The sequence below is a fragment of the Orbicella faveolata genome, unplaced genomic scaffold, assembly GCF_042242905.1.
Source record: "Orbicella faveolata isolate gen_17 unplaced genomic scaffold, um_ofav_v1 contig_2, whole genome shotgun sequence".
NCBI classification, from domain to species: Eukaryota; Metazoa; Cnidaria; class Anthozoa; order Scleractinia; family Merulinidae; genus Orbicella; species Orbicella faveolata.
The window spans coordinates 22,039,387-22,052,231 of NW_028301547.1; the positions used below are offsets into that span (position 1 = coordinate 22,039,387).

Below are 12,845 nucleotides of genomic sequence, written 5' to 3' on the forward strand. Positions count from 1 at the left end.
GATTTCACATGGGTATGTTTATATAAGATTAAATAAGATCAAGGTCATATAGAAGAAGTCTAATAAAGGTGAGTTTACGATCGACACGGTTGCATTTTTATTTTGGGGCCAGTTGTTAATCGTCTCTCTCCCGCGGTGTAACAGCTGATCCTTTTTTGACAAAGAGTCGCATGACTGAGATCTCGTGGATGTAATGGGATCAACAAATGCTTGAGTTTGTCAATCGAAAATCAGACCAACATTGTCGGCAGACTCTGCGCCAAAACATGTCATAAAACTTCGGGCTGGTATGGGCAGAAATTGCCGAGGGAGCGGTGAAACTTCTCCCGCGAAACTCCTCCTGGAAACATTCGTACAAGCAGTAAATATTATTTATTAACACTTCGACTTTGTTAATAACTCGTGACCCTACTTAATTTGTATCTAAGAGGCAGTCGAGGTCCATAAACTTGCAAAAAGAGAACTTGGCCAATATCCAGCCATCTTAATCGAATAAGCTAGGTTACAACCTCGTTCCCGGGCGTTTCCCTTGGAGATTGGAGGGGATGGAAAAGCCTTGAGAACAAGCTTGGCTAGGTTAATAAAGAATTTTGTTACATGGCATACGAAACACTATTTTCTTGCGAGATCATAACGGGTAATCCTGGACGAGCAAGATAGCCTCATCGTGTCCTGTCGTGTAGCCAGGCCCCTAACTCTGTTGAAACATATCTTTTTTGAATATTTCTGTGAGACCAAGGGGAAGTAAGCTTGTGTTGTAGGCATTCACTACACCGCAGAATTTCGTTCATCTGGCCAACTCGTGGATATTGAAGTTCAGTCGAAGGAGATATGTGGTGAGAAATTTCAGTTTGCTGCTGTTGTTTTCAGGTACAAGTAAGTTGTAGCGTTAAGTGCAAAATTGACGCACATTGAGGCACATTTGACCGACAAGGACACAAAGAAAATACGGTTTGACTGCACATGAGGTCTTTCACCCGCAGGGTGTTGACCAACAAGCATTCACCTGTAATTGTTAAAATGAAAATTACCAGTTTATTAAATCTCAAGTCTAAGAAACTACAGAAATGAAAAGCTCACAATGATGACAGTCGCGACGATTTTTCTTTCACAGGACACCTCTGTGGCTTGCTTGCAGTAAATGAATCCTAGTTCTTGATATCACTTTCCCGGGAGGGGTTCTCCCTTATATGAGCTATATAGGTATGTGCAGCCCCAAAGGGTATGGATTTTAGTCAGTTTGGTCGTAAATAGGGTATGGTTTTTATGAATAGGGTATGGTTTTTTGAATTGGGAATGTTTCTTAGAAGAAGCTACTTTTTCATCAGTATCGATAACACCGATCAACAAAAGCCCTTCATAAATTATGTTTAGGGCAACCTTGTCAGCCTCAACAGTTTTGGATTGTTTTGGTCAGGTCATAAATAGGGTATCGAAAATGAGGGTTTTGAAAGGTAGGCCGCGCACCGCACTCAACTTTTCTGTGAGTACCCCCCCCCCCACCCCCTTGGGATCACTTTGTTAAACCTGTTTTCTATGACTGTTAGAGCGGTTTTCAATTGAGTGTCGTAAAACCAAAACCAAACCAATTACTTACCAATTAGACTACTCAGCCAATCTCAAACCGTAGTAAAACCAAAACCAAAACCAAAACCAAAGTAATTGTCTAATTACTTTCGACACTCAATTGAAAACCCCTTTATTATACTTCGGTTTATGACCAAGCTCAACCTCGTTCCCAGGGCCTAAGGTATTTCCCTTCTAAACATCAGCCTTTTATTCTTAACTACTTATTTCATTTTATTCAATAGTTTCGCCAGTTATCTCAATCAAATTACTGTTTTTACTAACGCACCAACATCCAAATTTTGTCGCTTTTCGAGCCACCTACAAATATCGTCTGAGCATCAATCTAAATCTGTTAACATCATTTTGATGCACGCGACCTAAAACATCAATTTTATCACATACCAAGCAGACAAATTTGTCGAAAAGTTGAGAGGTGAACGTTAGCAAAAGAAATTAGAAACATCTTCCAGAGGAGGAAATGATTGGTTTGTCATGGAATGTAACAGAATAATCAGTGATGCTTGTTGGGGTGGCGGACGAATGGAAATAATAGCCACTGACAGGAGCCCATATCACTAACAATTGTTTTGAAGAATGGTCAGACTTGTACTAATATCCAATGCATATGATTACTAAAAATAAGCAGTAGTGGTGCGACATTTAATTAAACTTACTTAACGGTAGTTATTATATTTTTGCATATTTAAACACAAACTAACATTACCTTGAGTTTGATAAAGAGAGTGGCACACTTACAATAACTGTAAGAGGGCCACTCATTATTATTTATCACGGTTCTATAAATGGGAAGAATTAGCTAACCAGGTTTCTTTAGTCATTATAAACTTGCGCTCAGTCCTCCTCTTATCTTCGTCGGTGGGCTCTGGTCAGATATGTTTTCTTTGGTATCCCTGGTCTCCTCCGCGTTTATTCAGCACAGGGCGGTATCTAATATTCCTCGCCAGGCATCGAATATATTCTGCTTCTTTTCTTTTCTGCCTTTTTTCTTCGACGTACTTGATCCTTAGTTGGGACTGTTTGTGCTGTTTAAACATGGCTGCCACTCTCTTGCTAATAGCTTGCGTCTTTTTCGTTTTGTGTTGCTGCAATCGCGTCTTCACGTGTTTTGATCTTCCCGCATAGAGATATTCTATTCCTCTTGCTCCTTCTAAACCAATGGCATAAATTCCTGGAACATTCCTGACTGAAGACAACTTATAAGGTCTCCAGCGTCTTTTTAACAGCTTAGCACAAATTTGTTCCATTGCTCTAAGAACCTGGGGAGAAAATTACCAGCGTGGCGTTACCCAAACTTCCTTAACGGCCTCAACAATCTCCTTTTAATTGTAAGTTATTTTGGGCCTTGAAAGAAAACGCAAACATGAAACATACACACTGCTAAGATTATGTCTTATCAAGTTTTTGTCTGCTCATATTCTGCAAAGGGAAAAAGGCCTAGTTGACTACCAAGGGAGAGAAAGGCAGGGGTGAGGACCTGTGTGACTACTGTATCAGAGCCGTAAATTACACTCTGCGCTATCTGAGATTGTCTCGCTAGTTTTTAACTGTTTTAAGGACGTTTCTAATGGTCACAGTAAATGATGTATCAATTAGAAATGTTACAACTGAGCTATCAAGCCAACTGAAAGCTGGTCACTTCGATGAATGATTTTTGTTTCGTTTGCACCAATGTTCCACGCTGGATTTTCCCTCTTCGAAAAGAAAAATTAGAACTGGACTTGACGGCAGCAAATAAATACATTTACAACTTGAGGAAAATTAACTCTGCGCAGCTCGCTTTGATTACCGGATGGCAGAAATCCCGGAGAAATCCGGCAATAATTTCTGGATATCGGGGATCTGCATCTGAAATTCCTAACAGACTACCGACTCCCCCACAGATTTGGGTGTCAACGTAATTCATTCCTTACTCTTCTCGGCGTAAGTCCAATGTAGATCGGCGTGCATATCCAATTCAATTGGAGTGCAGTGCACGTCCGAGAGTGAATCGACTCTAAATTACAATGGCCTTCAGTTGAATTAATACCAACATTTGCCTAAGCGTCGGCATGAGGAAGCCTCGCATCAAATCGGAACAAGAATGAAAGATAACCATACATGTTGTGTAGTGAAAAATGTATTAACTTTTTTGCGCTCATCTAATTCGAAGTCTCAAACCTAGAAATATTCGGAAACCGTTCGGAACTCTAAATGCTGGTTCTCACCATTGACAGAGTCGGAGCTGCGGTCGTACGATGCAATGCGATCTAGCGAAAATCAAGCCGACGGAGTCGCTTCCGGTTATGATTCTGTCACTTATGGTCTAGTGAAAACTATATCGCGCTGGTTCGAAGGAGAACTTATCTCTTTCGTGATTCACGAAAATTACTCCGTGGTAAGAGGAAACATTGAACTAAATCTTTGTATTTAAAATTTCAAATGGCCGGCCAGCGCCACGAAATAATAGACGCATTGTCTCTTTTATTCGTTAGAAGGCCACCCCCCCCCCCCCCCGGGTGGTGCAGCATGTGAACTTCACGGGCACCATGCAGTTGTTTGTGACTTTACTGAACACGTGATTTACGTAATTTTACACGATATTGCATCATGATCATCACTCGTAACATTACTACCTTTCAGTAATTTCACTAAAACGTTCACGAACTTGATCAAAAGCACAGTTTATTTTGTTTCTTGACACTATTTGAGTTTTGTGTTGGGGTCAAACTATCCTGCACCTTAATATAATTCGCGATAATCGTCACTGCTTCACTCAAGACATGCATGATTACGAATATCAAAGAACAAAATTGTTCCCACCTTTGTTAAACTTTCTAGCGTCACTTGGCAAACGAGGAAAGGTTATCTTGATTTCTAGAAAAAGAAAAAAAATACGGTTTGCTTTAACAAACTCATTCACAAGCCGACAGTCTGAGAAATGTAATTAATAGAAGCCATCGGCTCAGACATGATCACATTGATATTTCGCGATCAGATTTACAACATGTTTGACTTCATTTAGACCGTCCGTTACACGCGCTTGTAGAAATCCCGGGTAGATATCGGCCTTTACAACTGACAGATTATAATTTGGCATTATCCGTAGAAATACGATGTTCTACTGAGAATAAACGAAGGATAAATTGGAATCAAAAAACTGTAACTCACCTCTCTCAAAGCAGATTTGATTTGAATTTCGCGCCTCTTGCTCCACAGCTAACTAGAATCGACGACGTCACGACTGAATTTTAAATTCTAAAACCTGATTAGCTGATCAGTACAGGGATATTTCCCTACTTATTTAGGTTTCTTTTATTAGCAGTTGTTTGTGATTTTACTGAGGACGTGATATATGTAATTTTATACAATATTGCGTCATGATCATCACTTGTAACATTACTACCTTTCAGTGATTTCACTGTTCACGCACTCGATCAAAAACACAATTTATTTTATTTCCTGACGCTGTTTGGGTTTTGTATTGGGATCAAACTATCCTACACCTTTGTAATTCGGGATAGACGCTACTGCTTCACTCAAGACATGCATAAAGACGACAAAATTGTTCTCGCCTTTATTAAAATTTCTGGCGTCAATTGGCAAGCAAGGAAAGGCTGTTTTGATTTCTAGAAAGAGAAATAAATACAGTTTGTATAAACAAGTCGCCGCAAGCCGACAGTCGGAGAAATGTAATTAATAGAAACCACAGGCTCTGACATGACCACATCGATATTTCACGAATAACATGTTTGACGTCATTTAGATCGTCCGTGGCACGCGATTGTAGATATCCATGATAAATATCGGCCTTTTCAACTGGCAGATTATAATTTAGCATTATCTGTGGAAACTAGACGCTCTAAGAGCGTTTACTCGGGCCTCGCACCACAGTATCAAATCGTGCTTTACGAAAACGCGTATTGGACACAAGAGTTCCGCTTAGATATTTACCATTGAAGTTGCTTCGTTGAGTATCCTCCTCATTAGCTGATTAGCACAGGAATATTTCCCTACCTGTCTGGGTTTCTTTTATCAGCTGTAAACAAAGTAAAGGGATTTTTCCCTTCTAACGTGTAGTTAAATGATGCCGGTTTCTGCAGGCTGTTTTTGTCAAATTCTTTTATCACAAAAAAAGGGACTTTTCCCTCCAAAACCGTGCTGGTTGGCTTGGCATATACTCGAGGAAATATGTAATTTCTCTAATGTATACTACCTAAAATTGAACGTTTTAGAAAATACAGACGAATCAAATTTTTGTTCGCTATTCTTTTTTTAAAACAAAACAGCATTGCATTCATACCTGAGTGGGTTCTGGCACAAAGCCCTGTTTATGTTTTCTCTTCTATGAAATGGTCACAGTGTGCAATTTCTTAGAAATTCTAATGTGTGCATTTTGACTTCTTTGGCTGAGTCAAACTCAATATAACGACCTACAACATGGCATTGATTCAATTTTGATTGCTGATTTCCATCAATGCATGCCAAAGAGAGGGAGTTACTTGGGAGTTATTTGGACAGGGCTTGTTTTCTTTCCACACAAGTAGAAAAAACCTTCATCAGGATAAAGGTCGCATGGACGAAGAATAAACGTGAGTTTAAACGATTTCATTTTCCACTGTTTTCTTTTAGGCGAGTTGCGAATTAATTGTGATAGAGTTCATAAATGAGCCCAGATCAAGGCAGACGCGGTTACTCAAGTTCGTCCTGATGCAGCGGACTAGTATTTTCGATATTGGCGAGCGCTCTGCTCTAATGCGTGTCGGCTCATAGATCACTCCTCGTTGGAAATGTTAACAGTTTTTGAAGTCCACTGTATTGCTTTTTCTGTCAGTTTCAGTCTTCGCAGTTTTTTATTCAAATATATGGGCCAGACAACTAGTATGATTACGTTTAGTGAATTTTGCCCGGAGATTTATCTAACTCGAGTCGCTCGAGCTCAGTGAGACTTGTAGAAATGCAATGAAGTTCAATGAGGAATTCACTTAGAATTCCATGATTTTTCTTAGTGAGTAAGCATGTAAGAAATAAGAAAAACTATTAACTGAGACCTGTCAAATGTTTACCTAGAAAGGTTTATAGAACACGAAGAACTATTTAAGAAAGGTATAAGCGTAATTTAAATGAAATATGATTTAATGTTAGCTCGATGGTTCTTTTATTCAGTTGAACGACCAATTGTCACTGTGAGAAAATAAAATTGAACTGGAAAACGCTAGGCCAGGGAAAGACAAATTTGCTTGATTCCAGGTTATCCTGTTAGAATATTCTGCCCGCCATGAAGGTCGCAATCTTCTGTTGCGCGTGCTACTCGCGTGGCTTTGTTACTCATGATGATCGATCGGTTTCAGGTTTGTATTTAAACTGACTGGACATTTATTGTGTTCAAGGTTTCATTGTATAATAATTTTGTATAATAACTTTCTGACAACACTTTATCGCGGAAATCAAGAAGTGTTTTCTTTATGCACCCTAATGTCCTGCTCGTGAATTTCCATGTAAAGCCGGCTAACTGCACACGATTTCTCAGTTTCGCGCTCAAGTATTCGATTATGATTTACCAAGTTTTGTCGCAATTCCAATTTATCGAGATCAATTTACCTGTAACTGATGTAAAAGTGCATTCGGGTGATGTGATACAACGCAGCTAAGGGCATCATCACGATTTAATCGTTCCCGCTCAATTATTTGTAACTGACTTCTTGTGGCTGTCGAGAAAGGAAGTTAATTGAAGTGTTCGTAAAAGCGATGTAAGAACGTTCAAAAGGAATTTGTCCAAAACTATCATCTAATCCAAAAGTGGAAGTAGCAGTCATACTCTTTCTCACTTCATGTTATAGAAACTTGGATAAGGCACTTTGGCATCTTGACTTCTCAGGCAAAATATTAAGAATTAACTGTTTATTCCACAGTCATGTGGAAGAAGTAATTTACGTGTAACTGAACAAGCTCTGTTTGTGGGTCGATCTACAATGTAGCCGGACTGAGCATTGCCTACATGAATTTTGTAAATTTTTTCTTCCCACCGAAATAAATTAACTGCTATGACTCACCACACACATATCCGTTTCATTCATTTAAGAATTTACAAATTGAAAGAACCAAAAGACTGGCAACGTGTTTGCTTTTCACCTATATCATTTTTTTTTTCTAACAATTCACAACATCTATTTACATTTTAACCAATAAGTTACACCTTTCGTCTTGAACTCAAATTTTATAGGTTAAAAGCCGGGTGAGTAAAAGGTCTTAAAAATATATAGCACTGCATTGATTCTAATGTCTGCTTCCTTCTGGTAGAATACCCAATTCCAAACGATTTTTAATTCCAGGAAAATGGCCACAGTTCTTCATTTCTTAGAAATGTTAAATTTGTCCATATTGCTTTTTTTTTGTTTGTTTCCCTGAGTCGAACTCAGTTTAACGACCCAACTCATAACTACAGATTGATTGGCAGCCTGTTGCATTTGGACAGAGCTTGTTTCCTTTCCGCTCAAGCGGAACAAGAAGCCTTTATCAGGATCTCGGTATGAAAAATGATCGTGAGCTTACAATAGATTTCATTTTCATTTTTCTTGAGGCGAGTTGAGTATCGCTCGTCGAGAAACGGCGAATAACACGATCGAGGTGTCGTGGCTCTCGGGGATGCAGTAAGATCGACAAACGGCTGGCTTCGTCGATAGCGAGGGTTGTAAAGTATTTCGGCATTGAACTAAAACCTACCAGTTATAAATCTAAGATCTGGCTGCGAACTAGTGTAGAAAATTACCGAGAGAGTTAGACTCCAAAAAAACTGTCCATCGAGAAATATAATAACAAAACAACTCGCAAGCATTAGTTTGGCCCTTCAGCTTTTGAAGAATGCAAGAGATCTAAGCTAAGGGACAATTGATTCAGTTTCTTGCTGTGAGTAGTAGTTGAAGTAATCATGACTCGGCACTATGTACACTATTATTTGCCGGTGATAGTGGACTGGCAACATTTACATAAAACTACCGGAAGAAGACGAGTCATCAGTTAATGGGTAAAAAATGTTACAAGTTTATTAAATGTTAGGTCTGACCTTGAGTTAAAAACTTACAATAAAAGCTGACAAACATTTGTTTAATATCGTAGGGATAAGTATGTTTAGTTTAGTTTTTAAAAGATGTTGACATGCATCTGTTTTCATCTTGTCTGTTTAATTCTGGCCAATACCCGAGTTTGTTAGTCATGCAGTCAACTGAGGTATAATCCTACACAGCTACCATCTTCCTCTTCTTTCCACTTGATTCTTAAGTTTTGTCCACCGTCAAGAAGGAATTGCTCTTGTACAAATTCAGAAATATCCGAATCTTGTCGTTTGTGCTGCTGCAGCCGCCTTAGTATGTTGATGCTTAGTATGTTGTAGTATGTTGATGTCTGATATAACTTGAAAGTCACTCGACCTCTAAATGTTCACCTATGAAGGAACCGTTAGTACAAAACACGTAGGCGTTGTTAAGAAGAGGTATAAACGTAATCAAATGAACTATGATTAACTGTTTTAATCGAAGTTTGGCGATAGTTCATTAGACCGACCAAACGATTGTTTGGGAAACCTCACCTACTAAATGTCAGAAAAAATATCCAAGACTGAACTGGAAAACGCTAGGCCAGGGAAATACTAATCTGTGTAATTTTGCCCGCAATGAAATATCCCCCTTCCCGTTTGCTGAAAAAAGTCCGCCTTAACGCATGGTTGAGACAACTCGATCACAGGCTCAGCTGTTGCTCGTGTTGGTAAACGGACAATTTAGCAATGCAACTGTTAACGTGATGGTTGGTTTCGCGTTTGTATCTACACTGACTGGCGTCGTTAATTGTGTCCAAGTTTTCGCGATACTTTTTTGACAACACTTTATCATGGAACTCGTGCAGTGTATAGTTTATGGTCTTTATGCACCTTATACTGCCCTGCTCAGTTAAAATCTACTGATAGATTTTCCACTCTTGGTCTAAGATAATCGCACTCTATTGCTCATTTTGAACTTCAGTGTTCAATTGCATATATTGTAAATGTACTTTGCTACTACAGCTTTATCGAAGAGATGGGTTTAACAGTGTCAACACAACTTATGGCATCACCATTCAATTTTCCCACCTAATTAATTGCAACTGGCTTATTACAGCTACCAGAAAAAGGGGTAAAAATTTCGACTGGTAGTAGAAACGATATCAAAACACACAAAGATCGATCTACAATAAAGAGGCGTTCTCCATACGCCATTTTATAGTCCTCGAGCTTTGGTTGCCACCCTTCTTGCCGTAAATCTTTTCTTCCCGCCCAAATAAACTAACGGTTGCACATAGTGTAAAACAGCATAGAAACTGACCGGAGCTTGAGAGGTTAAGCTGCGAATGAACTTGTCAAAGTGTTCGTTTCTTCATATATTATTTCCTTTTACACTTCACGGACATGTATTCAAATAGTAACCAATAAGAAACACCCTATATCACGTGATCTCAAATTTTATTGGTTGCAAAGTAGATGACACTGCATTGATTTCATGCCTGCTTGCTTCTGGCAGAGTGCCCTGTTCTAATCTTTTTTTTTTTTTTTCCTAGGAAATGGTCACAGTGCTTGATTTCTTAGAAATATTAAGCGAGTTCAAATTGATTATATTTTTGCTGAAAAAATTCAATTTAGGCATTGATTAGGCTTTACGGGCGCTTTTCTGAGTACATCCCAACTACCATGAGATAATAGGTTTCAGGAAAGCCTAACATTTCCACTGGTAACATGTACCTCATGTTTCACTGTTAGATTTGTTCGTTACGTAGAACTGTATACCGTCAACGGCTGTCAGATCTAAGGATGCGAGCAGTCCGTGTTTGGAATCGCCACACGACCAGCGAAACAGAACGACAACTTTTAGTGCGATATAAGTCGAAAAGTCGATATATAAATCGATATAAGTCTTTTAGTCGATATAATGTAGTAAATATAAATATGTTCTGTTGCACTTTGTAATAATCGCGGCACTTTGTAATACCTGCTCCTGCTGCCGCGCTTTGTAATAACAAGTTGTCGCAGTCTGTAATTAGCTTACAAATGTCTATTGAATACGATTTTTTTGTGGAAAATTTATCTCGTTTTTCCTTGATATTTCCCTTTGCATACTAAACTCAGGAGGATGACACACACGGCCAGTGCGTAGAAAAGGAACGAGAGGTGCTTGAAGAAGATCGACACAGTATGCAAATCTCTATCCACCGGCTTTGTGGCAAACGAGACCGTTGGGATGATTTCCATGAACGACGGTACCACCCTCCCTAGATAGGCTCCCGAAAGAAATTGTAGAGGAAATCATTTCCAAGGCGTTCTTATCTTAAGGTTTTTCGTTCCCTAACCATGTATGCCGGATGTATAATAACGTATGTAAAGTCAATGTCTGCTTCCGTGATGTCCCCCGTAGACTGGTCTCGATGCTGCCGAGTATTTACGTCTCTATAATCCGTGGTGAAGTAGGTATCGTCAGCGTTCAACTCATTCATGCGGTGTTTAATTTGTCAACATTGATTAATTTTGATTAGTGCCAAGGAGTCGAAAGGCGGGAACGTTGCTGTGTAATATACTACGAGGTTTGAATTTTATCCATCAGGGCAGGTTGTTCGAAAGCCGGTAAACGTTAACGCAGGATTAAACGTTAACTGAAGTATTGTTTTTTCTTGTTTAAAAATGCATCGGGTAGAATGCCTGGACATTATAAATTATTCATGACCGGCGAAGCGGCAAATTTGAATGTTTGCGTGTCGTGAAATGCCCTGATTAAGAGAAGAAAGGGTCCAAATTGGCCCAATAGCGTTGATAAAACTTACTGTTCTGGTTTCCAGGAGTTAAAACTTCAACTTTCACGCGCGGCTTTTTGAAGAAGAAGGTTGAATCTTCAATTTAAGCCGTTAAGTAAGTTGATATATGAGGTATAAGGAGTAGCTTTTTGCTCTTGAAAATGGGCAAAAATTGGCCATTTTTTGTATGGGGACCGTTTTCAGAAGCAATTTTCAGACTATCTAAACCGGCCTTCCTAATTTTCACGCACGGCAAATGAAAGATGGCTTTTTACTGAAACAAAACCCGTTTCAAATTTGAGAATCGGTCCACAGGAACCTGTAGCTTTTTGAGTTTGAAAACTTCTTGTTGGAGTTGCATTTGAAAATGGCGCGTCTTCGATGGAAGAGCTATTGTCTTAAGCACACGTCTGTATAACAATGGCTGTCAAAACTAAACAATACCCATTCAAGAAAACCACTTGACTGTAACTGAAATATTCATTACCGCGAATTTCAAAAGTATGCTGTCGGCGCAGCTGATTCATTCGAAAACCTGTTGCTCAATGAACATGGAAAGCGAAATCGTAAGTGATCGGGAGCTCTTTTCAGAGCTCTTCGAAACCCCGATCCATCCCCTGCTGATCAACATAGTACATCCGTTCGTCAATGAAAGCAATGGCATATTTCAATTTCAACGGAATGGCGAAGCTCTTTGGAGATGGAGAGAAGTTTGTGGACAGCCGAACATAGTGTTTGCGCTTCTGCAATTAAGTATTCTGCCTCTTGGCTATCGATTGACAGAATCTGCTGGAGAGCGCGTAGGAAAAGCGTTGGCCGAAAGCATCAGGCGGTTTTGGAGAAAGACGCAACACGTCAAAAGCACGACGAAACGGAAAGAGATGCGAGCGGAGACGTGGATTAAGCTGGGAGTGAAACCGGAGGAGATCGCGGAATCACCAAAAGACGTCTTGGCTCACCTCATAGAAGAGAATAGCAACCTTCGCGAGACTGTGGAGGAAAAATTTCGAAGAGGCGAACGAGTTATTGTGTGACAACAATCTTCGAAGTTTTTGTCACAGAATAATTCGCTCGCGTGAAGATAAGAGTGTTATTCCGTGGATAATTATTCTCCGGAACTTCTTCTGTGATATCCTTTACGTAAAGAAATCACACCAAAACCATGCTATACATCTAAAATCTCATTTAGACTATCAGATAGTCTAAATCTGTGCTATTTGGAATGTATGTTTATGTGGTACGAACATGTACGAACGTGTATGTAGGTGGTACGAAAATGGGTGGTACGAAAAGACGTTGGTACGAAAAACCCGGATACATGTAATGGCCTATGGTAAAAATCGGATGCAAATATCCATTACAAGTCCAACGCTTGAAATAGCCAGCTTGAAATACGCGATATCGGAAACAATAGAATAAAGAATAACTTTCGAGGCCTTTGTTTCTTAGCCCCGCCTTGACAAGTTAAT

General features: G+C 39.4%; 1 protein-coding gene and 1 long non-coding RNA gene across 2 annotated transcripts; one reads left to right on the top strand and one right to left on the bottom strand.

Annotated features, from left to right (window-relative positions):
* Positions 1-1,521: 1,521 nt before the first annotated feature.
* Positions 1,522-4,806, bottom strand: LOC149112438 (uncharacterized). Its single transcript, XR_016207336.1, has 3 exons — positions 4,738-4,806; positions 4,390-4,443; positions 1,522-2,846 (listed from the first exon to the last, which is right to left on the bottom strand). It is a non-coding gene; the product is annotated as an uncharacterized LOC149112438 (long non-coding RNA).
* A 6,797-nt stretch (positions 4,807-11,603) lies between these two features.
* Positions 11,604-12,410, top strand: LOC149112439 (uncharacterized). The gene has a single exon (XM_089289329.1). It carries the CDS (start codon positions 11,880-11,882, stop codon positions 12,408-12,410), a length of 531 nt encoding a protein of 176 aa, XP_089145455.1. The 5' UTR covers positions 11,604-11,879.
* The last annotated feature ends 435 nt before the right edge of the window (positions 12,411-12,845 follow it).